The sequence below is a fragment of the Neopelma chrysocephalum genome, unplaced genomic scaffold (genome assembly GCF_003984885.1).
Source record: "Neopelma chrysocephalum unplaced genomic scaffold, ASM398488v2 Primary Assembly neopelma1_22b, whole genome shotgun sequence".
NCBI lineage: Eukaryota > Metazoa > Chordata > Aves > Passeriformes > Pipridae > Neopelma > Neopelma chrysocephalum.
This window is the reverse complement of record NW_020897690.1, coordinates 6,856,909-6,872,524: the sequence shown is the minus strand read 5'-3', so window position 1 is coordinate 6,872,524 and position 15,616 is coordinate 6,856,909. Positions and strand designations below refer to the sequence as shown.

General features: G+C 37.0%; 1 protein-coding gene across 1 annotated transcript in view; it reads left to right on the top strand.

Annotated features, from left to right (window-relative positions):
* Positions 1-15,616, top strand: part of TEX10 (testis expressed 10) — a 52,163-nt gene that overhangs the window by 23,977 nt on the left and 12,570 nt on the right. Inside the window, exons 10-11 of the mRNA XM_027679020.1 lie at positions 10,523-10,611; positions 11,805-11,938. Of these exons, the coding sequence (XP_027534821.1) occupies positions 10,523-10,611; positions 11,805-11,938 (223 nt within the window). The remainder of the gene's footprint in view (positions 1-10,522; positions 10,612-11,804; positions 11,939-15,616) is intronic.

Below are 15,616 nucleotides of genomic sequence, written 5' to 3'. Positions count from 1 at the left end.
CCAGTCTGTAGGAGCTCATTAGGTGAGGCACAGTTGGCTCCATGTGCTGAGAATGAAGATAATGTTGGCAATGTTTTCATATATAATGGGAAGGTTTCTGAGCCTGGGAGGTTAAATTATTGGTATGGTTTCTGTCATGCTTTTGGTCTATATTTGCTGAAGTTTTACCAGTTGGCACAGACCAGAGACTGTTCTGAAAAGAAAGGCGATATGCAGCCCCCCCCATTTTGGATGTTGGTATGAACATGGCCAGATTTACACTAATTGATCTTGATCTCTGTGCCAATGAACAGACATTGCTGCTTTTTGGGGTCACTGCGATGGTTACAGCTGCTGCGTTTCAGGTGAAACCAAGGGACAGAAGGTGTTGTCATGGCTTTAATTTCTCTGCTCTTCTCCTCCAATGCCTGCATTGTGCCCACTGTGTGGGATCCGGGATGTATGTAACTTCAATAAATCGAGGCAGGTAGAATTCTGAGAGATGGAAGCATGCCAGGGTTTGGGGGTATAAGTCATACAAAACAGGTGAGGAATGGTGTGGAATGACACGAGCAAACAATCTCTCTGCACCTACTTTCTACATTAGTAGAGCAGATGAGCTACTTCATAATGGTTTTAAAGGGCTAGTGAGGCAGATGCGTATTTTTTGAGCACTTTTTGGAAGGCAAATATTTTTGTCTAATATGGAAATGTATTAAATGTTGTAAATGCATCTTCTTCTATATAGTAGATTACCTTGTTTGCCTGAGAAAGTGAAGACCTGCTGTTTACATACCAAACTCTGTAGTGTAACAGTTGCAGAGAAACCATTTTGTTGGGCTCAGTGTTTTTGGTTGCTACTTAATGACTTTGTGATTGAATGTCAGATACTCTAGCAAATGCATTTCTCTTTTTTTCCTCCCCATTTGTATAAGATAGTATATTTAAACTGATTAATACATAATCTGAGTACTCACATACGTTATGTATTCTATTCTATTAAACATGGATTAAGAAATGCAGATTTTGAGATTGTGATCAGATACATGAACTAAGGAGTTAGATTACTGACTGTATGAGGAAGAGTTCACTGTATTTTCTTAACTTGTTTTGAAGTACAAATAAGTAAAACCTATTTGGTATAAATACTGAAATGCAATATGTTTGTGTGCCTTATTTATGCATAATAGTTATGGTGGCTTTACAACTTTTTCTTTTTATCCATTGGAACAGTGTGTCTGGAAATTATTTCACTGTAATAAAGAATTGGACAGATAATATTTCACTGTCTAGATAAAAAACAATGGGAGTTAATTTATGGCATTTCTCTCTTGAAGCAGTGTCCATAAATGAGATCTCCAATGGCTTCAAACAGCCATTTCTTATTCTTGTGAGACTCTTTCCCTGCTGGGGTCTTGCCAAGAGTTGTTTCTGTTGCTGTAGAAAAGGAGATGGGTGAGGACCATATAAATAAAAGCTGAGTGCTCACTCACATAAATTGTGTGGGAGTTTCTAGTCTTAGTGGGTTTGAGATAACTTGGGGGGTAACTTGCATTCTTCTTGACGTAACTGTGAATGGGCTCTTTACTGCAGAAGTAGTGCCTTTAAAATATTCTGTTGCTTTCCAGACAATAATGAGGGAGCTCAGTTGGTGTCTCATCAAGCAGTCAGGCATGCCTGTTGGCTCCTGCTATCCTCAGGAATCTGGTGCTCAGAAAGAACTGGGATGGATTTTTAACACTTGTTTGGTATAAGGTGTAAAATTCTCTGTCTTCAAATATATGACCCAGAGATGTTTTAGGGTCATAATAGAGTTTAAAGTTTTCTATAGATATTTTCTTTGTAAGTAAATACTACTTTTACTTTATTTAGCCATACCAATTGTTTTATCTGCAATCTTTGCCAGTAGAGTATGAGAAGGGACAGTAAGAATGCAAAATGTAGTTAATGAATACCCTATATGCTACGTGATTAAAGAATTATTGAATTCATTAGTGTAGACAATAAAACCAGCATATTCCCCAAAAGTATTTGCAACCTGGAGAGGACTTGGAGGGGCTATTGTAACCCATTATTGTGGTTAGCAACTCTGATAGAGCAACTGAATACAGTAATTCCTGTGCAAATGAAGTGTGGAAAATATTCCAGAACAGTGTATTTATTTTAAAAATACATAAATAAAATTAAAGTTTTACCAAAATGAACTAAGTTCTTATTAAAAAAAATATCAAAACCAAAGAAAAAAGTTAAAAACTTTCAAATCATTACAAATGGCATATGATGGAAAGTCAGCTCAGTACCTCTTGGACAGTGAGTTGAAAATCATACATTTATAGAAAAGTGTAGTAATTATGAATGGGTTGCTAGGAAAAATGTAAGAATAGTAAGGTCTCTGTTCACTGAATTGCCTTTGCTGGCTATATTTTCACGCCCCTCAATTTAGAAACAAAAATGAAGTATTAAAAAGGTAACAAAAATGCTTAAGGCAGTATTGAATATAAACCAGAAATAAGAGTGTGCTTCCAAAATGCTGGAACTTCCCTGTCTGGGTATACAGATGAATGGTAAAAAAATTATCTCTTTTCCTTGCTGCAAGATGAGAAAGGATCCATACTTCTCAAGAATCATACCCTGGGGTGGGTTACAGGTTACTGTATTCCTTCATCCCCTTCTGGTCAGCAAATTTCCTTTTCCTTGCTCACTGTTATGTAAAGGTCTAGGACTTGAGAGAGGAGAAGTCTAAGCTTCTGTTTAAGGACACAGCCCTCTATGTTTTTCCCTAGGGCAGTTGTAGTGTGATATTCCTCATCAGAGGGAAAAGAATTATTGTTGCTGCACTACAATTGCACCAGTCAGTAAATGCCGTTTGCTCATTAGTGAATGTTTCTTCCTATTTGTGCTCTCATTTATAATGTGTAAGCAATTCAGACAACCTCTGCAACCATGGAGCAAATGAGTAGCTGACAGGCTTACTTTTAACAATGCATAGCTCAAATTGTTGTTTTCTTAAAATAGGCTTCATATTTTTCCTCAAATCCCTGGTAATTCCTTGCAGATGTTTGTTGTATTTTGCCACATTTTCAAATGGAAACATTTGATCCTTCAAAAGAGATAATGAAAGTTAAAATAAAAAATTCACGCTAACAAACTAATGCCTACATATAGTAACCTGTTAGAGGAAAAGGAAGATAAAAACTCTTCACTTGCTCTTAGAGTTTGTTCAAGACCTGTGCTACCAGGTGCTAAGTTGGTCCAAATGCTGACATAGTATACGGTTGGAGGAGTATCCAAAGATTCAATTTTTTTTTCCTTTTTTTTTTTTTTTTTTTAGCAATTTCAACATCAGTTTGTGTTAGTCATGGTCTCCTGTCTTTTCAAGAACTGATATGAAAACTGAGAATGATCATCCTCATTAGCAATGTACCACAAAACTGATTTGATTGAGTTGATGCAGGGACCTAAGTTTATGCTTTATTGCAGTTGCATTTCAATTTGACAGAAATTATTTTTCATTAAAGCTGAACAGGAATAAACTATGCCAGAGCTGAGATAAATATTGGCACAGGGCTTTTTAATGTTTTAAAAGAAAATGTTTTATAGTAGTGCAAGTACATGCCTACACTGAGGGAAAATGTGATATGTTTTTCTTCCATAACGGTACAACAGTCCTAGTGTGGTACTTGCAAGTGGATTTGCTCCTTTCAGTGTGTATTAGTTTTTTATACACACACAGTTCCTAAGAATGACAACATGGGAGTGTTTGGGATGTATTGTAAGATACTTTCCATGCTCATAGTTAATTCCATAAGTGATCCATTGTCTCATATTTAACAGGTGTTTTTGCATATAAGCACTATTTTAAATGGCTGCCAGACAGTGCTGCTACTAATTATGCAGATGGGCATCTGTAAAACATGAAGCCTTCATAGTAGTCCTGTGAGAATGCCGGCTAAGAGACACACCTGTACAGTGTTGTCCTGAACAGTGTGGTTTCTTTCATCAGAGTAGTGTTTCTGCACTCAGACAGTGACCCCTGAGCAGCATGCTGAAGAATTTGAGTTAGCTCTAGAGAAGGATGCTGCAGTATCTCTGCAGAAGTCTCCTTCTCCTGATGAGTACTGATCAGCAGCTGAACAGTTTTGTGTTGATAGATAAACTCTGAGCTGATATTAGAGTTGCTGTGTTCAGAGGTCATAGGTGGCACAGGTCATAAAAATAGGAAGCTGAAAGAAAGAAGGAAGCCTTTCCTCTACACCTTTCTGTGGATCAGTAAACACTCTTTGTCAGTACAGTGTCTGGTTGATCACAGTGGAAGAGTCACAAGTGATAAAGTGGTGTTGCCCTCCACATCTGTGGTCCTGGGTTGTGGAGGAAAACTCAGCCCTGTTTCATGCAGTGGAAACAACTTTCTGAGCCTTGGTTGCAGTGTGATTATCACAGAATATGCTGAATTGGAAGGGATCCACAAGGATCATTGAGTCCAACTCCTCGCCCTGCACAGGACCATCCCCAGGAGTCACACCATGTGCCTGAGAGCATTGTCCAAAACGCTTCTTGAACTCAAGAGAGGCTTGGTGCTGTGACCACTTCCCTGGGTTCCAGTGCCCAAACACCCATTGGGTGATATTTTTCTAATATCCAACTTGAACTTCCCCTCTCAGTGTCTGCCTTTTCTTCCCCTCATGAGAAAGTTGTAGACAGCAATGAGTTCTCCCTTCAGTCTCCTCTCCTCCAGACTGAACAGACCAAGTGACTCTTGTGCAGTGGTTGTCTGCTGTGTGTACAGAATCAGAAGTTTTCTGCTCCTGATGTATTTGAAAGACAATTTAATGATAAATTAATAGTAGTGTCTCAGTGGTTAAAGCACTTGCTGAGGTTACAAAAAATCTGTATTCATTATCTTCATTTTAAGGGGAGATTGATTTCCTATTTCCTAACACAGTGACTTAGTCATTGAACTGTTTTGAGTAGGTGTACTTAATAATTTTATTAAATTTTCACAGAGTTGAGGCCTAGAATGCAGTTAGTTTTTTTCAGGAAATGAGTGAATCAGCTGTGCTTATGACTATTAAAATGTTCTGTATGGAACAGAAGTATCAGTGGAAGAAATAGAGGGGAAGCTCCTGTTAGAATGATTTTATAATCTAGAATTAAACAATTGTGGGAGGCCTTGGTTTAAATCTGTGATCAATGGTTGATAAATTAAATTTAAAATGGGATCACTTATCACGATATAAGTTAGGTTTCTCATGCTGTTGTCTTGCCAATGTTTAAATAATTCTGTAAAGCTTCAGCAACACCCTGCACTGCATATCCTCAATTATGGTGGTGGGAACACTTTCCCAGGAGGTGAAAGAATTGGATTTTAGTTTCCTTGAACAGAAAATCCAGACCCTTGACCTTGCACTTCTTGAATTTTATAACCCTCGCATTTATAAACAAAAGGATGATAGTATCAATGCTTCAGAAGAACTGTGAATCTTGCATTTGATTTTTCATGTTTTACTTAGAAAATACTTGAAGACTGAACTGTGGGTTTGAGATTAATCACACTTAAACTCAATTTTATTGCTAAAAAAAAATCAAAACCCAACCCAAATCCAAATTTCAAGCACAACTTGCATAGCAAGTGCTTCACAAGTGCATTGCTATCTGAGCTGGAGTTTCAGCAGGGGTGTTTTATAGGAGGACAAGTGAAATAACCACAGCAAGGTTCATCAGAGTTCTTCTACTATAGACCTCTGAATTACCCAAAGACTCCTTGTGACTACACAAGCCAAACCCAACACCTTCTACCTGACCCATAAGTCAATTGGTAGTTAGTTTAGGTCAGGAAGCACAGAAATAATAGTCTGTAGTTGAGAAATAACCACTTGTGCATAAACTGCAGTTGTTTTTATTTTGCAGCTGTGATATAGCCAACTTGAAAATAACAGTGTGAACAAAAGTAGTGAGGTCCATCTGGAGTTTAAAGAAAAGTTCACAGTAAGTGATAAAAGGAATGCACTGCACACTTGCTGTGACTGAGAAATATTTGCTATGCTAATGGCAAGAGAAACAGTTATTTTTAAGTTAATCAGATTCAGCTTTTCTTTTAATACCATTTCATGTACAGAGCAGGTTACCTAAAGGTGCAATTCTATATCTCGGTAGAGAGGTTCTCATGGAGAGCAGGTGACCTTATGGAAATTACAACATGTAATTCATCATACTTAATGTGGGTTTGGACTAGTTGACTGGAGAGGTCTCACTCGTATGCAATTTGATAACAGGTTCCCATTGTCAGTAATAATTTATTCAAAAAAGGGAAGTTATAATATGCTTATTAGCTCTCATCCACATATAAAGCAGATAATTTTTTTAGTCAAATGTCTAACGTAATATACAAGGATCTTGAAAATGCATTTTAAAAGTGCATGCAGTTTCTAATTATTTGTGGTAATCTTAATGTATTGAACTAAGACTTTTGAAATAATTTGTAATGTATTTGTAGTACATCAACATCTGTTCTAGAATTAAATGTCTCTTGTTCAATGTTCTTTATCTTATTTTTGATTTCCTTTAACTCGAACCTCAAAATTGAGGAGCTTTAACTACATTATAGACTCTTGGATTTTAAGGCAATTGAGGTGATGACAACTGGTTAGACTTTTATTTAAACAAACTTCTCCTGTGCTGTAATGCTGCTCTGCTTGTGTTTGTATTATTAGAAAGACATAGGTCTTGGTCTTAATTTATTGTATCTGTGAGATTCTCATGTAGCCTTTAATCACATGGTTTCATGTTATTTTTCCATTCTATGTTCTGTATGGAATACATCATGAGGAGTGAAGGAGTGTTTACTTCGTATTACACTTTGTCTCTCCCTCAGTAGAAGGTTCCATGTTTTCTCTATTGTAAATAGGTCCCACTTGGAAAACAAAGTGATTCCTCCCCTGGCCCTAGCCATGGAATTTTTTTGTTGTGCTGAAGTAATTTTCACAGCTCCAGGAGATAGGGAGGTGATATTTTTCCCAGTTTAAAGATGAGGAACTGAGGCAAGGGAAATATATAGACAGAACTAGTACACAGAAGTACCTGATGACTTTAGGAATTCAGCAGGAAACATTTGGGTTCTGATTTTTCAGAATATTTAGCATTTTCTATCCTGAAAACAAAGGATTGACTTCAAATTCAGTGTAAATGCAAGTGGAGCAGTAGAGATTGGATGGGTCTGTGGGATGTTCTTGAAGCTGTATCACTCCACAGCTGTTAGTACCTGTTTTAGTTTTTTACTTACTGTTCAGCTGTTGCAGGGCTGGGGATAACTATCAGAAAATAAGGGGTGAGAGAAGCCTCCACTATGATTAATGTGGGTTTATTCTATTCTAAAAGTAAAAAAAAAATCTGATGATATTTGGAAAAATGTTTTATCACTGACTTCCTGTCCTCCAGTTTTAAAAAGTATTTATCTAGCACCTCGTAGAACCTCTGCAATACAGATGGAAGGGTGATCCAGTATAATGCCTGAAACCTGTTTGTTTACCTGAATTTGTGAGCTAATTCTTTCTTCTACTGTTTTTTTTAACTGTCTCATGCCTCATACACTGTGCACGTTATAGATGATGCAATAAATAAAGCAGGAACAGGTCAGACTGTGCTATCCTTCCTTGTGTAATCCCGATTGATCCATTCATCCTTGATTTGAATGAGGCATAGATCTATATTTTTTTAGAGAAAATATGACACATAGCATTATCATACTCCCAAGGTGTGTTCACAGAGAGGCCAAGCTGAAGATTACAGGCAACCTTCTCTGTCACTTTCTAAGTTTAATGCTAGATTATTTTTAACCTTAATGCTCTTTTAACTTTGAGGCTTCTTCTATGCATGTAATAGCTTTCATTTTCTAAAAAAGTAAACTGCAGTTGAATTTGGGTATCTTGGTTTTGTGTGTGTGACTCAGTGTAACTCGCTTGTAGCTGAGTCTTAAAACTATTTAACAGCTCTGTCAAGGACTTGTGCTTTACACTGCCTCCATGTTCCCTGGGCAGAACTGCAGGGATTCTCTCTGCTTTCTCTTACCTTTACACCAGTGGCACTTAGCCTGGTGTGCTGTTAGGATGCTTAACGTGCTTGTCCTGTTTTCAAGTGTGCAGATAATCAAATGTGGGTAGGCAAACAAAACTAATGAAGTGTTTGATTTCCAGGTGTTTAGCAATAAGCTTCAGAATCATTTTTCCTGTCCAGGGATCTCCTGAACCTATTGCAGTTTGTGTTTGCTATTCTGCAGTGAATCCTGAGTTTTTGTTCATTCTCTTCTAGAGTTCATGTAAAATTTCTGCATGTGCTGGTCCTTTAGGGGGAATTCAACGCATATGCTAACTGTTGCATGGAAAAATATTTTTTTATTTTATTACTTTAAACCAGATTCCAACTAGATTTGCCATGTAAGTCCCTATTCCCTGAATTCAGGCTTATCACAAGTTATTTCTATGTTTTCTCTTCCTGCCCAATATTTTTTTTTATTTTCACATTTCCCCAATTCCCTTTGCAGCTTGTCATGTGACGTATCTCTTCCAACCTCTTGCATTCCCACCATTTTGCTCAGTGATTGCATCACAGTTTGAATTTATATGTCCAGTAAGTTCTGAATTCTCCTGAATCTCTCTCCATGCTCCCCAAGGCTTATTTTGGTGTAATGAGTGACCTCAAGTCTGACTTGTGATCCCTCTGCATCAGATGCAGACAGTTTCTTCTGCTATGTTGAACAGGACATGGGCTTCATTCTCTCTAGTATATGGATCTAATTCTTGTGTGAATATTCACCTTATGTAGGGAAATTCACCTTATGTAGGTGGCAAGAGCTCTTGCTGGTTTAGTTGAGTATGTGTGAAATTTCTTTGCTGTAATCAATGGGACTGGGACCTCCTTGGAAGGACAGAAAAAATTCTTTGTTCTCCTGGGAAAAGACTATTGGCCATGGCCAAGGGCTTTGACTCGGGAGAACTCAGTGTTGGCAGCCAAGTGTCAGCCTTACGTTAGATTGAGATACTGCAAGTTAAGAAAAGGAAGTAGTGACTTTGCAGTACAGGCAGCTCTGCATGGCCCCTTCTAGTACCCAGGAGGCCTTTGGTCCTTCTCTTAGGCCTGGCTTACTGTGTCGCCTGAAATATGGCAAATCCTTACGTCCAGGCATTAAAAATACAACATGAAGTGGGAGCTTTACTTAATAAAGCCTTACTTTGTGCTCTCTCACCCAGCTGTGAATTTTTTTTCCCTAGAATCAACTGTCCTACATGGTAGTCTGATGGAATCCTGAAGTTTTTGTTTTATTTAAAAAAAAATTCTGAAGTTCTTTTTTTTTCCCCCAAGTAACTCCAGACATGCATATTCTAGCTGTCATTTTTGTGGATGCTGAAATATTGTGGATAGATTTTCATGGGTGGCAAAATGTATATGCCTGGCACAAAGGTATTCCAAATTTTATATTTTTGCTCCCAAAGCATGGAGCTGTAAAAAATTTCTGCAAAACAAGTTTTCCAGAATTTTGTTACCCATGAGCTAAGCCATTTTGGCTGTTAGCAGAGAGAAATTAGGGGGGAAAAAATGATCTGAGGCAGATAGTTGGCTTGGAAAATTGCATTCAGAAGCTCTGAAATTTCACAAGATTGTAAGAACAGAAAGCAGCTATCTCTTACAGCAAAGATCCATAGTCCGCAGTGCCAAAAGCAGCATACAAGTCAATTTGAATAATATGCATTTTTCACATAATGTGATGTAGGTCTGAGGTGCAGCCTTTTGAGGGAAGCATGTGTGAGATGTACTTGTTCCCAGATCCTGGCTTTTTCCTAGTTCAGCACTGATACATGGCAAGTGGTGGCAGTGGTCAGTGATGTCTGCTCCAAGTTTCCACAATCGTGTACAGCTTCTAATTTGAGACACAAAAGTGGACTGGTGCTCCCCTTGTTACAGATTGCTCCTGAGAAGGGAAGTGTCAGGCAGTTTTGATAACGGGTTTGCTCCTGTCTTTGCATATTGCTCCTTTTTGTGTTCTAAATCTGCAGCCAAGTTTTTAACCTAGTTCTGTGTTTAATATCTTCAGCAAATCTAAAGTAGATTCTGAGACTGCTTTTAGATGGGATCTGTTGCTCATGTAAAGAGCTGTATTAAAAGTAGTGGATATAATGAAAATACAGTCCAGTTTTTGTAATATAATGACATTTACCAAGTAAGGGAAATAAAACTGGTTTAATTTACAATGTATTGGCTGTTGTCACTATGTTAAATGTTATACTGGTATTTCTGAAAAGTTGCTATCTCAGTAATTTAATCATCTTAACAACCTAAGCCCATGCAGGGGTACAAAGTTCAGTATTGCCTGTCTTTAAAAGAGCAAGTTCTCTTTTGAAGCTATTTAAAATGCTATTCTAACAACAGCAGTTAGAAAAAGGAATGCTAAAATTAATAATTTAGGCATGCTAATTGATTGTATTATGCAGGTAGGTTGTGAATTCGTAATTATATGATTTTTAATAAACTGTCTGCTATTGGTTTTGTGTAGATCATCCTTTGCAGGCTGGAAGTGCCAAGTGCAGGAAAATTCAATGAATGATGTGGACTATTTCAGCTTCTTGTTTTCAACCCTTATAGGTAATCCATATGAATGTAATAATTCAGAATTAACAAAATAGAATTTGTTTTGGTAGTAAATTACTGAGTTTAATTCAGAATAAATGGTGTTGTAAGTACTTCCTGAAAGTAATTCTAATTTTGTTATATATTTTTGGTATGAGAGACCCTTTTTTCTCTTGATCTGACTTTTGATACCCTATACTTACACTTTTCCATTTGGGCTGAATATTTGCATACTTTGTCTTCATTCTAGCAACTTTCTTTGGAAAGTAAGAGAAAAACCTAAATTCAGCATATGACATGAACAGATTTTTTTTGCTAGCTTGAAGTAGATGCCTTTTATTGGCTCATAACAATATAAATCAGTGCCTTTGGGATTTCCTGTGAACATGCTTATGCTATTAAAAACATTCCATCAGAATAAAGTAATCAAAGTATGTTGAAGTGAGCTGCCCAAGGTCAGCATGTGAGCAGAATTACTTCTGCTACTCTATTCTTACTCAGCTATAAAAATGGTTGTATTATGTGGTGATGCAACTTAGGGAAATTACAGTGGTTAAAATGGTGTAATATTACTAAGAAATAATTTCCAGTAACTTGTGCTGTGGTAAAAAATAAAGTGGCTTTTCTTCATCACCTCTGTTATTTATAATGTTCAACTACTTTGTTTTCAAAAATTACCATTTTGTTCCTAAAACGGTGAAAAAAGTGCTGTCCAGATAACAGAGAAAATGGAAGCAAAGCCAAAGTGACTGTTGTGGAGCAGTCATCCTGTTTTACTAAAACATCTCTTACATGGCTAGAAATAATAAGCCAAATGATTTTTTTTTTTTTTTAACCCCGAGGTTGTGTTAGGTTACTAAGTTATTGTAAACACATGTCAAGTATTTTGTATTATACCTGTTTTTATTATTTTTTAAAGATACATATATTGAAAATAGCATAACTGTGGCCTCTTAAAAGTTATTTTTTTTTAATACCAAATTATAGTTTAAATGGGTATGCCACTGATTTTTCAAATATTTTTGTTTTCTTTCAGAAGTCAACAATTGTACTTCGATATACTTAATTTAAAATACCAAGCAAGAGCCTTCAATAAAAAATCGTTATGCTGAGATAATTTAAAAGACAGTGTTTGTCAATGATGCTGTTGAAGTAGAACACTGCTTGGCTTGTTTTGTGATACTGTTGTACTGCTTCTTTTTCCCTAGGGTTTTCAAGAGAGGAGTTGACTAGTCTCCAGGGCATTAGAGGAAAACCACACATTAGCCAGACACAGCTTTCACCTATCCGTCTTTACCTAACTGATCTGGACCAGTTTTTACACCACTGGGCTGTGACAGAGGTAATACATCAACACTAATTCTAAATGACAACATACAAACTCTGAGTGCTCTCCATCCCTTTTCCACAGATGCCTAAATCTTGTTGAGATTTGAGTTGAAAAAAGAATGAAAAACATAATAGCTGTCAAACAGCCAACATTTTTCTACAACCATCAGATAATATATTATCTGCTGTTTTAGAAGTTAAATGTTCAGACATGTAGTATGCAAAGCAATACTCATGGAAAAAATTGGTAGAAGCCTTGGTGGAAATTCTTAAACACTAATAAGATTAGGACCAGCAATATGTTTCAGCTTTCAAAAGCAAATTAATTGTAAAAATACTAATACAAAGAGTTTTCTTGGAGGATAAAAGCCACTGTTAATTAAAAAGCACTTCCATTAAATAAGGTTTCAACTTGGAGTAATATTAAGTTGGCATTGGTGATTATTTAGAATAACTTCTGATGCTTAGTTAATCAAAATTTACTGGAATTAGAAACCTCACTGTGAATTCTGCACCCATGTCTAAGATTATAAGAGCTGAAAGCTTAGTTTTATTGTTAGTTCTAAAGGGATTTGAACCGCCAGATTTTATTCAAAACAGGTGCATTAGTCATCTTTCTGGCTCAAGTCTTTTTATTGTTTAGCTCAACAGAAACCACTTTAAGGTGTGAAATCATGTTTTAATGACATGCCATTTTGACAGTATTTATGAAATCATAGCCATGAATTCAGAAAGAAGAGCGAAACAGAAGGTTTTAGTTGTATGGTTTTTCGTGGCAGTCTTTTTGGTTCAAGAAAGTGGAACAGTAGATGTTTTCTAATTCATAATGTTTAAGTGATAATGTACTGAAACTTATGATAGCCTGAGACACACACTGAATGTGTGCTGCTATGTATTGAAAAGTATTTTAAGCAAGGTGGTTGGTTGGTACCATGACTGACACACATTTTTTGATGTCCTGCCTTTAGTCATTTGGCCTGTGGAGCAGCTAAACTTTGTAATTTGTTTTGCTTTGTCTCTTCTGGACAGTAATGAAGCGTTTTCTCACTAAAAATACCTTTCATCAGTATTGAAAAGACCAGAATGCTCTCTCTACCTGTCCTGTTCCTCTGTGAATCTACTAGTGATTACTTGTTTCTCAAAGAGTTAGCATAATACCATACAGCATCTGAAGGACTTATATATACACCATACCTGCTTCTGAAAATGTCGCCTCTCGTGTCTTCTCCTTCCTCTTTTTGCTTCTGTCCCACAAATCTGTCAAAGCTGGTTGTGAAACTATGCAATAGGACTATTTTCACATAGGGAAAAGTGAAGTAGTTTGATTCCTTTTTTGTGCCTTTGGCTTCCTGGTTGCAAGTTTAGGTTATTTCTTCTACCACTGTCTTTTTGGTGGCAACAAGGAGAGTTGGTATTTTCAGAAACTTGAGACTTGCTTTTGTTAAAGTACCTTTTCTTGGGAAAGATCCAAGGTGCTCTCTCAGGTTCTCAGAAGTGGATGGCAATCATTAAGCAAAAAGCTGGATATTCTTGGTTAGTAATGAAAGATTATTTGGACATCCTGTGGAGCATTGCACTACTTTTGCAGTTATGAGTCAGCCTGAACTCTTTCTGGAGACTAATTTATGAAAGAGAGAATAGGAACAAAAATCCCATGCATCAAAAATCTGTGAAGAAGGGTGAAACCTTCTAGACCCACCTGATTTTGTAGGCTCTTGACCAAATGGAGTTCTGAACTGTTGCTTTGTTCCAGTGGGAGTGGTCAAATACTGGAATAAGTAGCCTAGAGACATTGTGGTTCCCATCTAGGGACGTATTCAAAAGCAGGCTGGACATGTTGTGACCTGCTCTAGCTGACTCTGCTTGAGCAGGAGCCTTGGATTAGAGGAACTCGAGGGTTTTCTTTCCAACTTCAGTGGTTCTGTGATTGTTTGAAAACTCCTCCCCTTGGAAAAACCTAGAACTTTTGTTTCACCATCAACAAATCCCTTTGTTATTTTTGCTTTTGAGATTATTTTTGTAATGAGATTCACTGTATGGGGAGGGGATTTGTTACAGTTATATTTGATCTGAAAGTCAAACTGTTCCTGTTAAATGCTTGCCAGGTATTGCAATGCTGTTTGGGGTGTTCCCCCCAGATTTGCTATTTTTTCCCCACAGAATTTGTGAACAAAAAAGTAGGGGCACCTCTTCAGTAGCTTACTTTCTTACTGGAGAAACATTAAAATATTCTTTCCTCTTGCCTCTTATCTGGTAATAATGGTCTCTAGCATATCTGTTTGTGTTACAGTGAAAAGTGATAATCAGTATTAAGACAACCAGTTCCTTTTATGAATCACAGAATTCCATTCACTTTTCTCTTGTCTGCTTTTGATTTCAGATGCAGTTGTAGATATGGTAAATGATATATAAACAATACCATGCTGAAGGTACCATTTCAGTTTTTAGATTACTTGCTTCTCTGTGTTCAAATATCTAATACAGCACTGTATTGATTAAGTTTTAAGGGTTTTCATTTTTTCCTTTTTTCAACCAACCTCCAACATATTGACCAATACTGTATTTAATGCTTAGTTTGTGAAGACAATACTCTGGGGACTGTAGTCCATAAAAACTTTGAGATTTGGAGGCTGGACAATTTTTAAAACCAAGGAGGGGGAAGCAAAAGAAAAAAAAAAAGAAAAATCCAGGCTTGGAGAAAACCTTTCAGTTCAAGATTTGCCACAAGCTGCACAGGAATACTTTTTGTAGAGCAAGTAGTTTTCACTAGGTGCTGAACAAGCTACTCTGCTCTCAAAAGAAAATAAACTAAACAGCAACAACCCCAGTCAAAAAACCAAACCTCAGATCTGCAGCCTCTGGGGTGAAGAAAACTGCCGGCAAATCACAAGGCTCTTCTAGGGTGTCTTGAAAGACAGTGTGATGTGATGGTTCTCTGTTCATCAGGTTTGAGGGAGGTAGGTTTGGAGACCGCTTTCTTCCAAGTTGTCATAGTTCAAGGTGTGATGCAATTTTGGAATCAAAATACTTTTAGCTGTGACAGAAAATGACTTTATTTAGATAAAGAAGTGCTACAGGAAATAACAAACCCCAGCTTGAATTAATCATGCTTTTGATGAAACTGGGTAGACTGCATAGCTTCTGAATGCTGAATCTTTCATATGTTCCCTTGCTGGATAAGGAAGTTTATGGTGATGCTGTAATGTTAAGCAAAATGTTTGTAGTAATTTAAAATACCTAGTAAGTGAGAACTCTGCTCGTTGTCTGCAGAGGCTGCTACTCTATGGTGGGAGTTGTTCTTTTAAGAGTTCTCATTGTATAGTTGTAATTCAGAGTTTCCTCATAATGGAAAAGTATTTTATTGTGGATGAAAATAAATAAGGAACTCTGATGGAATTAGGATTTGATAGCCTGGTTTCCTATGAATAAATATGACTAGTGATGAGATTCCTATTAGCCCTTCCATCATCATCATCATCTTTCTTCCACCTCTTGTTTTTGGTGGCTAGTTTTTGGCTTGCTGCTGAAAAGAATAAAGTTGCAAATACTAATTGACCAGAAGTTTTATAAAAATAAGCAAGTGGATGAGAAAAAAGCCTCTAGATTAGCACAACGTAGTTTATAACTGTTTCAGCATCCTGCTTGGCAGCAGCCAGCTACCAGCCTGCATGAGCATCACTGCAGACCAAGT